Below are 13412 nucleotides of genomic sequence, written 5' to 3' on the forward strand. Positions count from 1 at the left end.
AGGTAAAATCCTGGTTCTGCTGAAGTTACTGGGGTTTTGCTGCTGACTTCCATCCAAACACAATTTTAACCTTATCTTCTGAAAAGCAAAGTGATAACTGTAGGTGAAGACAGAGTTTCTGCTATTGAGTAACACTTAGAATGGAAATTAGATAAGTCACTATTTGCCCATAGTTATTTTGGTACTTCTTAGATGTCTGTGGAAAACAACTATAGTAACTATGTAGATTCTGGTGGTCCACTCCTACTCTTTAATGGTGATAGTTCCATATGGGGCCCAAGTTCATCTTTTGTACTACAGTAACTAGAATTTGTTTTTCCCCACTACAAGAAGTCCTTCCTGGAACCTGCTTTCAGTAGTCTGGAAAAAAGCGGTACCTGAGTGCATGGTTTCTGGCCAAGCTGGGCTGACGCTCCTGCAGCATCTCAAAAATGTTGGGTTGGCGTAGAAATGCAACAATCTTGTCATTGTAAGCTGGAAAAGGAAAAAAAAAATAGAGGCTTTTTTACCATTGAGGGGGCCTGGTCACATCACTGTGACTGTGCAGGCGCACACTGACTGCACTGCTAGTGAGGCACAGGGCAACATGAAGTAGTGCACGTGGTTGATGAGAAGTTCTAAAAAGCATCTTTGTGAGCACTGCTTTGAAAAGAAAAGAGAAACTTGGCTTACCCAGAGGTAATGTCTCGTGATGGTGCTGGTTTCGAATAGCTGTTACGAGACTATTGCCTGGTCTGGCCAACAGAGTAACTCCCCTGTTTCGAGAGACTTCGGAGGCCTACAACATCAGAGGAAAGGGAAAGAATGATCAAAACTGACCATCAGTAGCACATCAGTCAGTAAAAAGGTTTCTCATCTTTACTTCTGTGACCTTCAGAATGGTCCATGATGCTGACTGACTGAAGGACAGAAAGCCTGCATGAAAATTACAGCTTTATACTTCAGCCAACTTAAAAAATGCAGGTAATTCTGTGCTTCCAAATGGAGGGACACCATTATCCACAGCTATCACACCTTTTTGATGCTGCAGTGAAGGCACCAGAATCCAGAAGTAAATGCAAGTTAATAAAGGTATTGCAGTGATGGAGTTCTCTGGTCCAATGAAAATAAAATCTCTGTAATATCATACAGTCTGTTGTTCTAGCATAATTGCATTACTTCAAGGTTTTTACAGCAATGTTAATTTGAAAAAAGAAAAAACCCCACAACACTGCAACATGTTCACTCAGCACCGTTGAAGAGAAATGTAATATTGGAAATAACATGAGGAAGGTATATCTGTGTAGCTCACAGGACAGAAAAGGTCTATATCATCGCAAAAGGGGGTTGCCTAACTTGCATAACCAGAAATAGAAGTTGAATTGTACACATTGAAAAAAGAACATAATCCAAAGAGCTAATAAAAAGAGTAGTAAGAAGGAAATTTATCACTACTACTTAACTGAGGCACTTAAAGAATGCCACTGTCCTAAACATAGCATCTAGTGAAAAGGGAATTATGTCAGGAAAGCAGATACATTAAAAGGTGGGAAAACACTTCGGAATGAGGATATTAAAAGTCATACAATGAGGTCTGGCAATCTGTCTTCAGTAAGTCATTACTTGCTGGGTAACTCTTTGGGGACTTGTGCAAACTGAGGGGAACCCACCCCTCTCTCATATGTTTTCCTCCAGCATATGGCCACAGTGAAGCCAACAGAGGAGCACTGCTACAAAATCAGTGTGAGGACACCCTGTATCAGGACAAGATGCATTATAAATTCCAATTGGCATTCTACTGGGCTAATAGCTGCTCCTTTCTCACTGCACAAATTGTAGTACTTGGCAACCACTTCAGGAAGAAATTACCCCTACTCCAATATTTTAAATGCTTAGCTCTGCATCCAAGCAAATGGTGCCAACCCATTTTCAGTGGTACAGCCAAATGCCAGGTCTTCCAACTGGATATAAATGAAAACCGAGAAGCTAAATGTGACTGGCAAGTTGCCTTTGGAGCACATAAAGCATAAAATGTTTATATGTAACAAGATACCAGTCAATGCACTTGATATGTGTCAATACACAGGTTAAACAATGAAAAATCTTAATGATTCTAATTAAACATACTGTAATTGAAAACACAAAACTGCTGTGAACGTGCATGGTGAATGTTTCCCTCCATCATTCGATTGTGATTTCACTTGCACCCATTTTATATTGGTATGCATCTGCTGACTACAAGAGAGTTATCCCAGTGTCAGGGAGAACAGTCAAGCCCACAGTATTTAACAGACTGATGTACTAGCCTCGGGCCAACCCCTCTCACCTTTAAAAACAGGAAGAACTTTCAAGCAGGTCATACACATTTCACTAAGTCCCTCTGTGCTGTGCTAAATCTTCTGCTTTTGTCTCCTCCTCACACCCCCATGGGCCAACAGACACTGCAAGTTTAGCTCAGGCTTAGGCAGCTTTCGCGCTGTGACCCAGGCATCCACCCTGACAGGCACCATGTGGCCTTTATGGCATGCACTCTATGCTATGGAAGAAGGAGGAAGCTTAGGTGCAAGAGGTGCCCTATAATCCATTGCCACAGTGGGCATGAAGCCCTTCTGGGAACAGCCGCTTCTTGGGCTGTCTGTGGGCAGCGCAGTCAAGATCAAACACTGGCCTGTGATCAGTTGTATTAGCGAGAATCTGTGGGACAGTGCTAAGGCATTGCGTTGTGCTCAGCTTGTCCACTTCCAGGGAGCTCTGGAGATCAGGCAAGGATGCCTCTTCCCCAGCTCCTTGTAGAACAGACCTCCATGGGAGTGCAGATGGTGGGTGAGCCTGTTTTTAAGGGTCATCTCTGACTCATCCTTGACAAAGACAAATCCTATGCCCTTGTTGCTACACATAGATCTACTGACCAGAAGAAAGGGAGGGGTAACAGAGGAGTTAAACACCTGTCTCCCACAAAAATTAGCACCAGTTGGTATTTGCTCATCACTTGGGAACTAAATGGTACTGGGCTGGACCCTCCCCTTGCTCATGTCACCTGTTTGTTTTTTTTTTTCTTTTGGCTAGCTTTCTAGTGCTGCTGAGTTGTGTGCCTGAACATATTTCTCCTGAAGCAAGAATTCTGAAAGGAAATGTGTCTAGAGCCCACGAAGAGAAACCTTCATTTCCCCTTTTCTTCCCAATTCTAGTTTAGCAACTAAAGTCATCTAGATTGTAAGAATCCAGTTCCATACGCATCTTAACATAATAAATTGCACACTCGGTGGTGCTGTACTTCTCTTCATGACCATCATTAGGCATTGCTAATGCTGTGTTTGCATCATGGTCTTTATACATTTACACCACTAAACAATTTTTCTCTGGCAACACAACAAGAAAATTCCCAGCCATCTAATTAACTTCCATTTTGCTAACACGCTTCTTTCCAATCTTTGAGCTAATATAGTACAATTGATTGCTCCAATTCAGTGTTTAATCACAATCGCCTTGTCTACTTTGACTTTCTAATTGAATCATTTAATTTAGATTAGCACACTATTCTCTAATTAAAAAACCAAAGAGTGGCCCCTCTAATGATTTAGTGACCTGGTTCATCTAGTGCAGGGTAATCTGACAGATTTATGGTAGGGTTTAACAGCTTTGCAATTGATACTGGGATATTGCAACCAGGGTGGAGAGTCCAAACTATCACAGGAGCCTTTCAATGATATAATACCCTTTCCTGGGTTTTATATCACTGCTGGAGTTGAGAGGCTCCTGCCTGTTTGAATCCTGCTACTTGCTTGTTGCGGTTTGGGTCAGTAAGCAGATTTATATACTGCTATATTCCAGTACCTCCTCTGCTTTTCTTGCTAACCAGAAACTCGTGCCTCTCCATTATGGATGCCTGCTTCTTTCTTCTTTTTGTCTTTAAAATCTCTACCCTGTAAATCATATGTGTTGATTTCCATTGCAGACGGAAAGTCCCTAAGAGGGAATGGAAAGTGCTTCTGACCTGTTCTGTTATAGCACTGGCAGAAGGAAATGAAGCGCTTGGTGACCTATGTTCTTTTAGTTACTGATGGCCAGTACAGCTACCTGAACTTTTCTTTCAAAAATCAGGTAACCAAGAGTAGCATCAACCACCTTTTTCCTGTAAAAGATTGATACCCTTAAAGAAATGCTTACTAAAGAATCTGTAGCATTTTTGTCAAATTTATTTATAATACCATTTAATATGAAGAATCTACTCGGGTGGACATTAAAAGTTTTCACAGAGGTCCTTCATTTAGGAGAATACTTCAATATGAAGAAAAGCATAAATATTACAGATTAATTTATTAAATGAATGCTTTCTTTCTTGGAAGAGGGAAATGAAGTACTATTATATGCATAATTTTTTTAAAAATACAGCCCACCATACAGAGATTAAGGGAAAAAGGGCAGTTTTAACCTCCACTTGGCCTGTTAATAGTTGGGCCTTGAATAGAAGTACTTGGAAGCAACAGCCAGCCTTTTATAGAAGCTGTCCAATTTCTATTTCTATACTCTACTGAGAATGAATTTTAAATGTCATAAAGCAAAGAAAACTGCCATATTTGAGAAAGCATATTTTTATGTTCCAATGTCATGAGTGAGTTTTAAAAGTACACTTGAAATACTAAAGATCAATTCTTCATTAGTATTGCAAGGTATTCTCTCCAACACCACAGATTATTAGGCAGGAATCAAGGAAACATTTTGATGAGCCAAAAGGATTTAGAAGAGTCATGGATGTCATGGAAGGGAGGGCAGGAGATCACCGTTTTTACTTCAACACCACAGCCTATTCACAGCACTGCCCCTGGCCAGGGAGCTCAAACTTGTTGGTGACTAAGACAAAACTGGCTTTTGCACTATGCTTTGGCCTGAAAGTATGAAGAAATGGACACCCAATGCCCACATAATCACTAGTTCCTATGGTTAACTATTGTCACTGAATTTCAACCCTGCCTTATTTCGATTAAATTGGTTTGGCTTTTACTACCAAAACTTAGTTCTTGTAATGCCTGTCCTCTCCTAGATTAAACAGACCTTTCTATTAATTTTCTAAGAATTCCAGACATTACATTTGCTTTTTTGTCCACTGTTGAGTACCGAGACCACAATTTCTTAGAACCATAATAATTTCTTTATGGTGACTCAGCTAAGAGCCATCGCTGAGTGTGTGAAGCTGGGGTATTTCTTTTTTCACACTTTGGGCTCATCTGCCTATGATTTTTGTCTGCTCTTTCCTCAACTGATCACTCAGTTTCACAAAGTCCCTGGGAAGTCGACATGACACTCTGGCAACTCGTTTTCGCACTTGGGCAGGATGTGGTGTGTGCACCAAGGCAGGGGATAGAGTTTTTCCTCTTATTACCCTGGTCCTTTTCTATACCCTCTCTGGCACCCACAAGCAATCATGACTGAAGCTGCACTGTTGTGCTCTCCTTCAGGCTCATTTGACACCTGTACATGTGTTCAAAACTAGTGGTTGTCTTTCTTGGTCCTTCATACTGTCCTGGTGACAGATTCCAGAGGCCACACCACCTGCTCAGCAATGAAACCAGCTGGACTGCAGACAGCTGACACATGGCCAGGACAAAGCCCCAAGCATGTTGCTACAGACATGATTTATAGGACAAAAGCACATCCAAATATACTTGGAAGAAATGGCATGGAACATGTGGCTCTTAATAAATAAGTTGAGCTGCAAAGAGTTGAATCTTTTCCGTGTAAATGGTGGGCTTTTAGGCACCGATCCAAAGTCCTTGGAAATCAATGGGAGTCCTTCCAGTGGAGCAGCAGATACTTCCAGAGGGGAAGCTACTGACTACAACAAAGGTGCAGAAGCAATGTGGGGCCCAGGCCACCGAGACTGTGAGATGAAGGTGCCAGCACTGATGGCTCCCGAGACAGAAGGCCCTGTTTCATTGGCTGATCATGCCAAATCAGTGGCCTCAATGAACAGTTTACAATTTCCCCACAGAATCATTACTCAAAAGTATTCAATGCTTTTCAATCCCTTCCCTGTACTTCGTATTTTGCATTCATTGCAAATTGTTCTTTGCCAGCCTTGCCAGCATTTGCAAAACCAAGTGTATTTTTTGGGCTAGGTCATCTGAGTTGCTCAGTAGTGTTTCTGTCCCTGACATGGTGAATTTGTGAGCAAGCCACAGGCAAGCACGGGCCCGAATATGAATCATCGTGCAGGTGAGTTTCACATTCACATCAATAATTCAGTCACAATAGCAACACTAAACTGCAGGCTGTTGGCAGAGGGAAGTTGCTAAGTTGGTGGGAAGATATGATTGAAACAGATCCATTGAAACACTTCTATCTTCAGAAAATACGTTGCCGTATTCACCCAAGATGGGGAAAACCTACCCAAGCTACTCGTGCCTGGTCTGCCTTTGGTCCTGAAGTACTGACCTCACACCCTAGTCAGCTCCTGATCCCAACACCATTTGGCAGTGGGAAGTGTTCAGACTGGTCTTGCTGCAATAAATTTTAATGTTAATTTCACAAGCATTTCTCCGGATGTTTTTCTGGAAGATCCTTTGGCCATAATTCATCTTTACTCCTATTCAGCTTCAATCTTTACAAATCTTCAACTGTATGGATTTGCTATATGAAGAATATGATTGCTGATACTTTTTCCTCCTTAAATCCACAATACAAACCCAAGTTTTATGCTTCTATCAATCCTGCCCATGGCCCTCAGAGAAATCATCCCCGTGAAACACAGGAAAGATGTTTAATGTGATTGAAAGCTAGGGAAGCAAGCCTCAACATACATTAGTACACTATTGCTAGGGAGTATATCTTTTCAGAGCACAGTGTCACAGTGGCAAATGAAGAAACACATGAGGCTGCTGAAGTATCAGGCTATAAAAATAACGAATGACTTGACTTTACTAAAGCAAGACTAGGATGTCAAATATGGATTCTTCTTTTAAAAACTAGTTTGTCATCATTTCACTTCGGTTATTTAGTTTTACTTGTTTATTATTTTATTCTGAAAATGGTCAAAATATAAACCTTTATTACCAGCAAGCTCTGAGATAAATCCTTCAGAAAGAAAAAAAATCCCTTATTTCCTTTGGAAGATAAAAATCCACAAGACAGGCTGTTTAAATGCATTTCAAAGATAAAAAGTGCTTTTTCTTCTACAGAAGATTGCTGTCAAAAGTAACTGTATTGATATTAGCACAGTTACCTCTCCAGCGCTGTAGCTACGAAGTCGCTGAAGATGTTGCCTGTGAGTCAGGTGATTAGGGAGACGACCATTCTGCAGCGGGATCCTGGGATCTATGAAAGTGGTAGCACGGCTATTGTGGTCAACGAAGAAAGACTGAAACACACAGGAACAATGTTTTTTTGTAAGAAGACTGCCAACATTGTGATGGTATTGTGGGATCAAAGTGAAAAACACTCTGGCAATTGTGTGTCAGAAATACCCTGTTTAGGTACAGTCCATGGAAGATACCTGCAAACGACAGGACTTTCTTAGTCGAAGCTAGAATAGCTCTTGGAAAATACCTGAAGCTACATAGGTCAAAATCATGTGTAATGGACATGAAGTAAACCAGACAGAAGAGAATAAAACTACTGAGGAACACTGCTTTAGCCTATTTGGTGGTTCCAGAAGTCACTCAGCAAAGCTTTATTGGAGGCAGAGACACTAAGCCAAATTTTGCAGTCATGACAGATCTAAACTCTGGCTTAAACTTTTTTGTTAGTCTAATGCTGCCTTGGCTATGGTGTGATATTCCACAGAAAGCTAGAAGGTCACCACTATGCTTTGAAACATTTGTTCTTGAAGCTTTTTTCTGCGTCTAAAATAACTCTGCTTGCTGCTTGTGTTGTTTAAACCAAACCTTCACCAATTTTGAGTCAAGAAGGAAGGAACCTTTAGTATTCATGCAGCCTGATGTACTGTGTTAAACAAGCGATTAGTTTTGTTGGCACTCTTACCTTGCCCTGCTGGTCAGTTTTAATCTCCCAGCCACGAGGAAGCTCCAGTCGGGTATCAGCAAACATATTGATAAAATTTACCAGGTCTCTGTTGTGTTGATAGCGCTCAAAATTACGAGCATCTCTACGGATCTTCAGAATCATATGCTTCAAGCAGGTACTGTTAGTGAAGACTCGATAGGCACTCTATGGAAAACAGAAGTGAGGAAAACCAGTTCTCATGTCAAAACAACTTATTTGGTTATTTCATGGGACATATGCCCAAGGAACTGAAACAAATCCTGTTAGAGTGAAGAATCATTTCCATCTCTTTGTTTTGATTTGAATGACTACTTTACATGAACACCTAGAATTAAGAAATACAATCTGGAAAGTGAAACATCCCACACGTTATGCACAGTTAGTTTGTGCATAAACTGCCTTTCTAATGCACTCCAAAAAGATGGTCAGCTAAAACACCACACTCTCAAGATGCAGGTAGTTGTGCCTATTTCATTGCTTTCATTGGTCAACAGAAACACTGCTTGTGTGACTCGATGCCAGAGAGATGCAAAGACAGCTCAAATCAAGATGCATGGGATAGGATTCATGAACTTAAGAGGACTGTAGTGCAGATGTCTACATCTAAGCTTGCTACCTTATTTATGGTCACTTTATAGCCACAGGACAGAAACAGACACTTTCAATTGTCTGTTTTTGGAAGATATGAATCGTTTCCTGGAATTGAGTATCTGCGTCTGCAATGACTACAAAGCATGTCAGTTGGAGACGTTTTCATGAGTCAGATGAACGCCACCCCTCAGGCAGCTAGCTGTATCTCATAATGAGCATCAAACGCATCTCTTAGAGGAACATGCCCTGATGCAGTTCCGAGTGAGTTAATGCTGGTCTGGTTGCAGAATAGGGGCCAAAGTGAACTATATTTGTTGCCACAGTGTATTCAATGATAGAGCACCACAAAATACACTTGTGGTGACGACACTTTTTCCTCATCCACAGACTACTCTTGGGATCTTTTACTTCAGGGAAAAAGCTCCTCAAGACAGGGTAGGAAACTACAAAACCCTTCTGAGCATTTCACTAGAGAGAAAATGAGTGCATTGGTTCTGCTGGTCAGCCTAAAGGATTTAATTACTCACTAGGGTAATAAAGGATCACTGGAGGACTCATGTCTCCAGTGAAGTGAGCCCCAGTGTGCACACCTGTAATCTGTCCAGAGAATCTGACCCAACAGCTTTGAATTCTCAATTTCTGTGTACTTTTAATGCATTTTAACCACTATAATGCAATAAAACATTTACAAGTATTATCTTTATTATGTAAGGATTTATCATGGTAGTAGTGCTGAGAAGAGAATACTCCCTGCAGCACAGGGTCCCTAATTATGGCAAGGGTTGGTAAACGTTATAAAATCACAGAGATATGATCTCTGCCCTGAAGATAAGACCTGGTTATAACCCAGGAAAGCTTCACGGTCACAAATTGCTAAGATCCCAGCCTACTCCATTACAGAAGTTGTATTTTGATCTAATGTGTGATCAATGACTGACTATCTCTTAGCTGCACTAGGGAAACAAAAAATGTAATGTAGCTTTATCCCTCCATGGAAATAAAATATCTGAAAAATGAGAGCCTTTCCCTTTTAATTCTAACTGCTGGATAATATTTTCCAATCCCAACTTCATTGGCATAATTAATAGCTTGAAATTTTAATAGGGGCTTGTGGTTAAAATATTACGACTGTGTTAAGCCAAAAGTTATGTGGGCCATTATTTCTGTACAAGTGGAATCTGTATGACCATTTGACAGATGTTTCAATAGATTATTCTGGCTCTCATATTAGACACAACTTTATAAGCTCAAACTGAAGGCCTCTCTTGGCCTTTTTTATTTCAGTGAGAAATAAAATTGGGATTCAGTCTCTTGTGAGCTGTTCCTTACACCACTATGGAATCAGTTGCTCATTTTGCAAACAACTATGCCAAATGAAAATGATATTGCTCCCAGCTATAAATCATCATATATCACGCTGTCAATGGAAGAAATTATGTGCACTCCATAACCTAGTTCAGGTAATGTCAGATGAGTTAATATATCCCTTCCTCTGCAGGATTTCATGGGCAATAATCTCTGGCAGATGCTTGGAGATGGACAGCAGGCTTCAACCCGCAAAGCGCCACAGCCAAAACCTGATGTCTGTAGTTAGCTAAAGACCGGTGCTAAGGCAACTCCTGAAGTGTTTTAATTTCTTTTCCTTTCAAAAAGAAAGGTCATCCCTACCCAGAAATGGATGACTTTCCAAATATTCAGAAGTCATGTGTAGATGCCTAGCTGAACTACATCCAAGATATGGAAAACTAGGACTGCGTCTCCTTGCAAGATTTCCCTATCTGCTTCCTCTTGGTTGACCTATCGTTACATTTTTTCCAGTCCACACCAGGTTTGCAAGAAAACATGCAGATTTATTGCATTAATGGAACAAAAAGTTATTTGAATTTTGAAAATTCATTTTCATTCTTGTTTTTTTCCAAAATAGCTACACTGACTCAAGTCAGTATTTCTTTCACTGCATTATGCCCACCTGCTTCTTGGGAGTGGAAACTCCATGAGTTAATAATTTTCTCCCTCTATTTCCCTGAGACTTCGTGGTATCTGAGTAAGATTTCTCAGGAACATGGCTCAAAAGGCAACAATCTCACTCCCTGCAGCAACAGACAACAGAATCAACCAAGCCAAAACCAAGGGTTCCTGCTTATTCTGGAAGGATAACACTAATGAGCTTCTCTGTACCAGGGAATTCCTTGTGTGAGGCAGAATGCCAGCAAGAGTCTCCTTGGAGCAGCCTGCCTGTACTGTCCCCAACCTGGTCTGGTGCTCACAAAGGACAACCGAGCCCCGAGTCACAGAATTCAAATTCACTATGCATTCTCCCCGAAGACCTGGGGCGCAGCGTTTGGATTCAGAACTCAGTAGTGTGAGAGCGCAAATCGTAATTACTCACGTAGTTTGCATGCAGCACAGTGAAGAACTCAGGATTGGTGATGAACTTCACAGCTGGAGACTGCAGCAACAAGGTGATTTTTTGAGAATTCACAGGAGAAAGGGAACCTTCCCTCCTAATCTCTGGAAAAAAAAAAAAGCAGCAAAACCTTATTAACATAGTGGCAAGCGCAGTCTATTATTTAACCTTTAATGAATGGCTGCAAAAGTGACAGTATAAAAAAAGTCACCATCCTGCCCAATGCACCTACTTTCTTTGCGTTTCCAAGACAAGCCTGCTAGCAAACTGGTAGATGTTCTCCTTCTAGTTAGTGGTGCAGTGCTTACAGTAGCAGGGCAGGAGCTGGACGCTTTTCTGTACTGTATGTTATAAAACTCTGTGTCATATCTACTGCTGTCTCTAAATATCAATGTGACCACAACAGGTTTTAACAGCTGATGGTTTGGTTCCATACTGTCACCCAGGTCCTGACTGGTTCCCCCCACTGCTGATTTTAGAGAGATCTGATTTCCCAATCCAGCCTGATGGGTTCATCGGCAGAAAGCATTTGGTAGCAAGACTGGGTTAAGGAAGCCCCCTGCTCAGCCACTCACATCCATGTTGGTGCTGCAAAGCATTGCCCTTTACTTGTAATTGCATTATTTTTGGCAAGTCCATGTTTTGGGGGACTTGTACGGTAAAGAAAACAAAAACAGAAACAAAGGGGTTATTTTTAATCTGTATCAACTCATGAAGCACAGGAGCAGAACCGAGCATTTGAGAATGTAACTCTAGAGGTGGAAACTCCTTGACCTTCTACAGACACCAGAAAAATGCTTCCCATGGAATTATGGCTTGAGTGTGCAGTTCTGGCGTTTTCAAATACAAACCAACTTTTATTTGCAGTCCAAGGAAATTGGATGCAGATGTCATCAACAGAATAAATATAGATAGATTCCCATTTTTGTCTTATCAATTATCTTTTTTTTTTTTTTTGCTTCCTGCTAGACACATCATATTATTTTATCCACTTAGAACTGCAGACTGGATCCATTGCTGGACTTAAATTGATTTATACTGGCTTAGAATCTGGATTAATGTGCCTAAATTGTATTCCTTCTGACATTTTTCATTGAAAAGGCAAATAGCAAATGTATCATACTGCAGCTTTTTCTTATTCTAGTGTGGTTTACATCACTCGATCTTTTAATTCTTGGCATTTTACACAATATTGACTTTTTCTCCTAAAAGCAAAGCAATTATCTATAGCAAAAAACATTTCCTAATCACTTAAGATGACATATATCATACTCATTAGCTCTTCAGGGTTAAAACAAAAAGTGAATGTTACATAATAAACTGACCTAAACACTTACTGGTAGCAATTCCTATTAAATTACTATTTTATTATGTAGGCTGTGATAGTAAATGATTATACATATTACAAGTAATGACTACATTACTTATAATTTAAATACTAATAATACCATGTGTACATCATTTCCATTTTAGCTGCTAACAGAGAGGACTGGGTTCTCCCTATAAGATCCAGTGGAGGTAAAAGGCTCCCATAAATTGTAATACAAAGGATTGCAAGGAAGCTTTGAATATTAAACATTAAATATTCTTGGTCAAAATTGATTTTGAAGCTAAAAACACCTAATGGATCAGGAAAACAAACAGGCAAAATTGAGTATTTTTCTAACCTTGTTAAAAAAAAAGTTCACTATTTCTCTGTGTAATACTTCCTATTCAACATGGAACATTAAGAAAATTCAAGCAGACATTGTGTTGGTTCTTTCCCTTTGCCAATGCTATTTACAGAGGGATGGCAAAAGGATAGCAAGAAGTCAGACTTACTTCCAGCAGACGACATAGAACACAAAAGTTAGGTGGAGGTGAGAATGATCTAAAGGAAGAGAGCTGGCTGTTCATTTTAGTAGTGCAAGTTCTCAAACAAAGCAGATAGTTATTTTTGCATGTCCACAAGTTGCATAGTGGGCACTAGTCTGATCACTGGTGTTTCTTACCTGAAACTGACATTTACGCTATGGTTTCACAAATGTTTTAAGAAAATATGAGTATGACTACTGCCAAAAAGAGTAGAAGTCCCCTGCCATCCCTTCTTGCCCTGGGTACACGTTCCCCTCTTCTCCCTTGTAGTGATACTCATTCTTGTCTGGTCATCTAATCAGCCAGATGAAAGAACCAATCTGGCCATAAACAACATTAAGTACAAGAAACAAGGTTATTTTTCAGGCAGATCAGTTCTCTGCTGTGGTACGGGGTCCTGTCACAGAAGTTAGTGATGAGCAAAAAGACAGCTGTGCCTCCTTCAGTGGCAGCCCACACTTAGATCAGCTTATAGCTATCACAAAATTGCAGCTTTAAAAACACAAGTATTTCATAGTTGATGCCAGTGCCACTGCAGGTGTGACAACACGGGCAAATGTGGCAGCGCAGAAGCCATGCCCAG

At 40.5% G+C, this 13412-nt stretch overlaps 1 protein-coding gene across 3 annotated transcripts in view; it reads right to left on the bottom strand.

Moving 5' to 3' along the window:
* HECW1 (HECT, C2 and WW domain containing E3 ubiquitin protein ligase 1) overlaps window positions 1–13412 on the bottom strand; it is a 300542-nt gene that overhangs the window by 44597 nt on the left and 242533 nt on the right. For all 3 annotated transcript variants that reach the window (XM_050891206.1, XM_050891205.1, XM_050891207.1), the window contains exons 13-17: window positions 10958–11079; window positions 7957–8142; window positions 7199–7333; window positions 673–778; window positions 378–474 (exon numbers count right to left, since the gene is read on the bottom strand). In XM_050891206.1, the coding sequence (XP_050747163.1) occupies window positions 378–474; window positions 673–778; window positions 7199–7333; window positions 7957–8142; window positions 10958–11079 (646 nt within the window). The remainder of the gene's footprint in view (window positions 1–377; window positions 475–672; window positions 779–7198; window positions 7334–7956; window positions 8143–10957; window positions 11080–13412) is intronic.

Source organism: Gymnogyps californianus, chromosome 2, assembly GCF_018139145.2.
Source record: "Gymnogyps californianus isolate 813 chromosome 2, ASM1813914v2, whole genome shotgun sequence".
Taxonomy (NCBI): domain Eukaryota; kingdom Metazoa; phylum Chordata; class Aves; order Accipitriformes; family Cathartidae; genus Gymnogyps; species Gymnogyps californianus.